Source organism: Sparus aurata, chromosome 6 (assembly GCF_900880675.1).
Source record: "Sparus aurata chromosome 6, fSpaAur1.1, whole genome shotgun sequence".
Taxonomy (NCBI): Eukaryota; Metazoa; Chordata; class Actinopteri; order Spariformes; family Sparidae; genus Sparus; species Sparus aurata.
Window position 1 is genome coordinate 26,504,435 of NC_044192.1, and position 7,340 is coordinate 26,511,774.

Here is a 7,340-nt window from a genome sequence, read left to right on the forward strand (position 1 = left end):
AGCTGAGGGTCAATGCAGGCACGTCGGGGTCACACCAGTTGAGATTTGAACACGTCTCAATTGGGCAAAAACGAGTGGAAGTATCCAGCAGACTTTACCTATGCAAACAAGTGCTGCAGTGTACCAAACACGCAGCGCACGTATGGTGGTTTTTATGCAAAGCTGTGAAGCAAGAATTTGACTTTATCTTTGAACTAAACTATTCTGACCTCAGCAGCGACCGCCCGGTGCAGGTGGAACTTAAGGCTGAAACAATTTGAATGCAAAATTGAGTCATACCACATGTATCTTTGAATTCACAGTTAAAACTACTGCCTGGTCATAGCTGCGCTTGAGCAAAAAAATAACTCAAGTATGGCAGAAAAGTGCTTGTTAATAATTTTGTGCAGCTCGGCGTTCAGTGTGTTGCTTTTTGTGTGTGGCCGGAGACCACCAACACAGATGATTGGTCAGAAAAACAGCTCATGAATAGACTAGACCAGTCTTCACCATGTTATTGTTTCTTTAAACAAAAAGTTGCCACCAGAGAAGTTTAGAGATGCAATAAAACACAAAGGAAACTTGTGAGAGTTACATGGTGACCCCCTCCTCCATTGTTTGGTCCACCCTGGTCGTGGCCCCAGTCCTGACCTTAAGTCATTTTTCACAGCGCCCACGAGCCTCTGAAGCCTGCGACTTTAAGATTTGGAGACATTCTTTGTTTTTACAACTATATCTTGAAGGTCATTTTAGCTTTTCACCTATCAAACTTCAGATTTACCTCCCTGAATAAGACCGGTTATGCTTTTTTCGTTTTTTTCCCGTCCTTCACTGTTTAATATACTGTATGTTCTCGTGCAGGTAAAAGATCTTGAAAGATCTTAGAAAGCCCAAAGTCCCCTCCATAGGCAGCTCCTCTCTCCCACAGAAAACACTGCTCCTGAAACGCCTCATCGGTAGTCTCGCCTTTAATTCTGCGACTTTGTGACATCACACTACGTCGCACATAGAGCTCAACAGTCACCGCCCACTTTTTTAACAGCTCCGGTTGCGTAAGTTTATTTCCCATTCATTCACTCCATTGACGTTTCATAAAATCTTTATATAGAGAGTTTTAAGCCTGGAACCAAGCCATTCTCAAAAACTACGAGATGAATTGTGACCATAAAACATTTAATTCGGAGCAAAAAAAATGTTGGAAAACGGTAAAAAAAAGCAAAGGTACAGGACTGTGTACATAATTATATTAAGAGTAAAGGAACTACTCATCCCATACACCACTGCGAATGTAACAGCAACGTCGCTGATTGACGGAGCTCAATGTTACCATGGAAAAGTTTACAAAAACCTGCAAATTTCATGTTCGCCAGTTACTGCTACCACTGAACTCTACAATCGTTTACCACAGAGCTACCATGATTTCATTTTCTGACCTACTGCGTTTTTTCAGAGATGAGGAGAGGAGTGTCGAAAGGGGTGAAAATCACTACAAGTCTCAGTGGTAGCAGTAACTAGCGAACATGAAATTTGGGGGTTCGTTAAACATTTCCATGGTAACAGCGAGCTCCACTAATCAGAGACGTTGCTGTTATACTATAGGATTGAGGGTAGTGTGGTACCTTTTCCATGACATCGCGAATAAAACGTGTTTTTCTTAAAAGAAGGTTGATATCATACGGACTTGTGGCTTCTGCAGGATCATATACCATCGTTTCACAATCTCATAACTCGTGCTGAGTCTACTTTGGATGGTTACAACATTATGGCCAATAATCAAAATCCTCTATTCAGAATACGAATGGCATTTTCACTTCCGGAACGACACTGTTGAGCTCTATTTGCATCAGTGCTGGGTCAGACATGTGGGAACTGACCAATCAGACGGGACTGGGTATTTGGGACGGCGGCCTTAAAGAGTCAGAGGCTAAAACAGAGCGTTTCAGACAGAGGGGGAAGACAGAGCTGCAGCACTGGACAGTTTCAGAACTGTGTGCTAACTGCAGCCTGATGTTTTCACCATTGTTTTAATCAGTTTAAAACCAAAGTGTGACAGTTTCAGACAAAACAGAGGGGTGCATGGTACAGCTGAATCTCTGACCCTTGTAAGCTGTAAATGGCATACAGTGATAACAACATTCATACATGTAACATGGTACCGAACTGTTGACCCAGATTATTTTCGCGATGCACCAGCATGTTGTGTGGTTCTGTGAGGTGCCAACAGTGGTAAACAGAGTCTGATTCCTCACACATCATCTGAGGGCAGTGTCCTGGACGGAGGCCAGCAGGGTTACTGATCCTCTCCCACCTCTCTCCCGCTCCCTCTTCGCTCCCCACAAACTTCATTTTTTTCCCCCCCCCAAGCTTTGAAAGAGGACAAGAACCAAACACACAACATATCAGACGCATCAACCGGATCTTTGAGCCTCTGGGTTCTGGTTTAAAGAGGGACTTCAGCTCCTCCAGCTGGATTTCTGTCGCGTCAGGTTCTGCTTATTTGCAGCTTGCCACCCTTTCTAACTTGGATGCTTTTCGCCCTCTAACTGTGTTTTATCGCTGGGAGGTAGAATGGCTCTCGGAGTGCTGAATCCACAAGTGAAGAGTTCCCTGAGCGGGAGCGTGTTTTTTGACCGCGGATCCATAGCAGAACAGGAACCTCCGCCTCCGCTGCGGAGCTACCTGTGTTTGACTATTTTCACCTGCTTTTGTCCTGCGTACCCCGTCAACATTGTGGCCCTGGTCTTCTCCATCATGGTGAGCATGGAACATATACATTACACCTCACAGTTTGCAGTACCGCTGTGTGTGGTTGGTGTCACAGAAGCAGAAATGCATTCAGTCTTCAGGCTGTTTAATGGGTTTCAGTCAGACAGTGTTCTGACGTGTGGTGGTGTGAGTCAGTGTGTTGGACACCGAGATGAAACCGAGTCATGCACACCTGCTCTGCCCATCAAACAAACCTGCCTGAAATTCCATTTCGGAAAATGAAACAAAATGTCCACGTAGCAGGCTGACATTCTGAACATTAAGTCAGTCGGCAAACTGAAAAACCAGGCGGTAACCACTGTATTCTGTTACCGGACTGGTGATCTGTCCGCTGGCCTGGCAAGTGTTGTTTTGACAACATTTTCTAGAACGGAGTTAAACTGTTAAACCACGTTAGAGTTTCAGTCAGTTTACATTACGTGGGAGTAAAGGCTGTTTGTTGGCTTTCTAAACTGTTCAGCAGGTTTGTTGGTGTCAATCCTTAACCCATGTCTGACTCTGACTCTTACTCTCAGTCCAGGAACAGCTACTATCAAGGGGACTTTGACGGGTCGATGCGGCTGGGGAAGAACGCCCTCTACGTTGCTGTTGCCTCCATCATCATCGGCCTCCTAATCATTGCGATCACCTGCATCGTTCATTTCACCACTGTAAGACACACACACACACTGACACCACCGGTATCTTCAGGGAAATTCTTTTTCATGATTTTCATTTCAACACCGAAGACACATTCTGAGTCAACTATCAGGCTGCTGCTGTAAATGAACGCAACACACGGACACAAATGAAACCTCTCTGGTTTCTCATTCTGCATAGCTGGCTGACAATATTCTTTATTTTATACAAGGGTTTAAAAAACGAAATAGTGACTGAGTCCTTGAGTCCTGCTGCATCTATTTTAGACAAAGAGAGTATTGAGGATGAGCTCAGGAGTGTCACAGCCTGTGAGATGATGCTGCTCTGTAGTCTGGTGGTACGGCAGCGGATCCTACTTGTCTTGCAGGGTCAACAGACTGTGGCTGGGGGTGGGTGTCGTCTTTTAGTAACCTGTGGAGTCTGTGCAGACACCTCACTTCACCGATGCCACCGATGCTCTGCGGAAGGGTAAGCTTGCGCAATTCTTGTGAGTTTGATCACGGTATCATTTGTGTGTATTTGCTGGACTCGTGAGAGTGTTTATTCCTCACATACACCCAGATGACTTCACTGTACTGGAGCTGTAAGCTGGACAGCGACAGGACACGTCGAGGGTGTGCGATCTGTGATTTTGATTTCAGGTCAACCCCTCACTCAAGTCAGCACTCACTAGAGCCAAGTACATTCCATCCAGCTCCATTTAGCAGTCAACATTACAGTGTGTAAACACCAGACAACGGGGATCGCCTCCGCAGATCACTGCTGCACTCGGGTTGATAAATTGGAGTGATGAGAGGTCTGGCTCTCCACCCGCCGTCTCCTCCAGAGCTTGCCAGGGTTTGAGCAGCTGAGCGCCGCCTCTGCCCCTCCTGCTCCAACCGCACGCTTGTTTTGTTTTGAATGCGAAACCCATGGTGCCAATGCTTAGTGTTTTAAAATTTCAAGATGTTAGTTTTTGTGTTTGTGTGCTGTGGTTTATTTACAGCAGCAGTGAGATAGTTGATCCGGAACTACTATGGCAAGTTATATATATATATATATATATATACAAGTTTCTTAGGGTAATTATTAATTAATCCTTTTTTTAACATAGAGCACTTTAAGGGGTCCAAGAGTCAGGCTGAATATTTTGTGTCATATCTGCGATGGTGACACATGACGTCACCGATGATGCAGCACATTGGTGAAAGAGAAAGTATGATTGCATATGAAATATGCATTTATGAAAGCAAAATTATGTACGAAAAAACATGTTACCAGTCGGTGTAAATGAATACATATAATGACAATAATGTTCTTCAATGTGAAAATCCCTTTTATTACATGTACTTCTGCCTGTGTTCCAGATGGACTTTTAGTGCTGTGGAAGTGGAGCGAGGAGGTAGAGAACAAACAAGCAAACACTTGAACAGAAAACTGACGATGGTGATGTCTGAATGGGCTCGGGGTGGCTGGTTCGTACTGCACCATCTGCCGGTGAAAGGACTCTGACTTTCCTTCTTCTGTTCGCCGCTTCCTCTCACGTTTAACGCTCTTCACATGGACAATCGAGGACTATAAATTCTGGTGCATGTACACATTTCAGGGATTGATGTCGATAAAATGGCAGCTTCCTATAGCACGTTTTTGTCAGGCTGTGGCCCTCGTGTAATAAATGTATTTTCACTTTTTTTTTCACGACTTGTCTAACTCAAGAAGAACACAACTACTTCCTCCAGAAAGATAACACACTTGACAAGAGGCCTTGATTTTGATATCAAGACAAGAAAATACTACTTTCATTTCCACAATCATGCTGATGTTCTGAACATTTCTATTCACCATTATTATAAAGTATCTGACTTACAGTGTTCGGTTGCTTTTTATGGATAACAGCAAAGTCTTATAATAACTTTAACATGTCTACATTGTTCCTGCTGTACATCAAGCTTGTGTCTAAGAATGACTATAGAAACAAACCTGTCGTTGGTTCATTTTGTTTTCACTATTCCAGTTTTACTCTAGAAGGGCACTCGACCAATTTTACATGTGAATCTGTTCACTTGACGGTAGGAGCACTACTCAGGCCCGGAGCGCAGATTTATGTCATTATGCGGGTTTGGAGCGAGCTTTTTAAAGTGAGACTATTAACCCTTAAAAGAGATAATAACACAGCGTTCCTCTCACAGATGAAAGAGTTATGCTCATGAGCAATAAAACTCCCCCTTGTTTCATTCAATGCGGTCACTGGTTTTGCTGATACAGCTTTACGTGGCGTGGTATGACCAGTAGCTCATGTTAGCCACTGTTAGCTTATGTCAGCAAACCCTGATCAGATAGCTGTATCTCACTGACTTTGTTACCCTGCTCTACTTGTGCTGCTGTTACAAAATGTTAAGCATGTGTTTGATTCTCACTTGTGGCTGGAGTGAGTACTGTCCAGCAGAAGGTACAAAATCTCACTTTAAAGCAACTTTATGCAGAAACCTTTTTTGTGGGATATGGCGCCCTCCACAGTTTCTGAGTGGAATACCATGGTTGTAAAAACAAGGTCTGGAACAGTGTGTCACATAAAGTAGGTGCTTACTACAAACAAAACTCATTACTTCATAATAGGGGTGTAACGGTACACACAAGTCACGGTTCGGTACGTACTTCGGTATGGGGGTCATGGTTTGGTACGAGTTCGGTACAACTGCCATAGCTTTCTGTGATGCTAAGTTTAAAGAGTGGGCAAAGCATGCAATATGTGGACCCAGTCCTGCTTCATTAACTGCATTAACAATGTTTCTTGCATTGTCTGTGGTTACTGCAATGGTTCTGGGCTTTTCAAGATTCCACTCTGTTGCTGCCTGTTGTAGCTTCTCAGCTAACTGAGTGCTGGTGTGTTGTTCATACACTGTGCGCGTTAATCAAACTGTATTTTTCATTTCCCGCTCAGGGGTGATGAAGTGGGCGGTAACCGTGAGGTAGCTTTCAGTGGAAAGGGAGGTCCACCCATCAGTTGTGAGTGCAACAGCTACACCTCATGCTCCTCCACTGCTCGTATACGTTTGTAAATGGCAGGGACCACAGACTGGCTCAAGCACCTTTAATAAGTACATGTTTGAGGTGTTGCACCTCTGTGAAACAGCGCCGGCAGACAGTCTTTGTCCAGTCCTCCACTCGTACCATCACCATTATATTGTACTGGGAAACCAAAGTGCTCCCAAACAGCTGATTTAAATGAAGCCGGCGGCTCCTCCAACTCCAACTAATGACTGTTTCTGGCAGCTCATTACCGCCACCTGAAGTAAAGTGAGGACTTTTTAAAGAACTCACTCACACGTATTCGTCGCATGACTGCGTGCACCGAACCGTGACACCCAAACTGTGACGCCCGTACCGCGACGGTTCTGGATGAATACAAATACCGTTACACCCCTACGTAATAACAATGTTATGTGTTATAGTGTTATTATATGTTGAAGTAAACATGTATGTAAGGCTGCGATCCTTCCCTCTCACTGATGTTACATAGCGCAGAAGCCAGTAATGGAAGGGTTGATGATTTTAAAGCTGTTATTCTAAGGTAAATAAAAGTGACATAACGCTGCATCAAAGGACATAAATGATATCTCAAATGTGGTTATTTGGCTCAAGACTAAAATCGAAACTGAGAGCATTTTTATCTTTTGCTGCCTCAGTTCTGACCATTCATTCAAATCCGCCTCTTGCGAGCCCTCTCACTAGATTCTGAAGTGCCCCTTTAACAACATATCAAAAACGGTTTCTGACCTTTCCTCGTAAGCACGGGGAATATTTCATGAGCTCAATTAATTTCATCCTGTTAATGACTAGTGTTTCCCGTGTGGATCGACACGTCATGCCCGAATCATATCATAAACAAAACCAAAAGATCGCATTACATGTCTGTGAGATCCTCCACACCTGTTGCCTGTTAGATCCTCACACGCCGTCCCCTCCTTTTAATCTTT

At 44.0% G+C, this 7,340-nt stretch overlaps 1 protein-coding gene across 2 annotated transcripts; it reads left to right on the forward strand.

Moving 5' to 3' along the window:
- Positions 1-2,307: 2,307 nt before the first annotated feature.
- Positions 2,308-6,970, forward strand: LOC115583859 (transmembrane protein 233). Of its 2 annotated transcripts, XM_030421064.1 has the most exons (4): positions 2,308-2,733; positions 3,261-3,395; positions 3,752-3,852; positions 4,731-6,970. In XM_030421064.1, exons 1-4 carry the CDS (start codon positions 2,548-2,550, stop codon positions 4,873-4,875), a joined length of 567 nt encoding a protein of 188 aa, XP_030276924.1. In that variant the 5' UTR covers positions 2,308-2,547; the 3' UTR covers positions 4,876-6,970. The 2 variants fall into 2 exon arrangements, with proteins under 2 accessions (XP_030276924.1, XP_030276925.1); XM_030421065.1 differs by lacking the exon at positions 3,752-3,852 and having other exon boundaries at positions 4,731-5,343.
- Positions 6,971-7,340: the final 370 nt, after the last annotated feature.

What these genes read in the sequence shown, in the direction of transcription:
- LOC115583859 (XM_030421064.1), top strand. Translation starts at nt 2,548, where the DNA reads ATGGCTCTCGGAGTGCTGAATCCACAAGTGAAGAGTTCCCTGAGCGGG. An exon ending in CCCTGGTCTTCTCCATCATG is followed by an intron (nt 2,734 to 3,260) that starts GTGAGCATGGAA and finishes TCTTACTCTCAG; the next exon opens with TCCAGGAACAGCTACTATCA. An exon ending in CACCGATGCTCTGCGGAAGG is followed by an intron (nt 3,853 to 4,730) that starts GTAAGCTTGCGC and finishes CCTGTGTTCCAG; the next exon opens with ATGGACTTTTAGTGCTGTGG.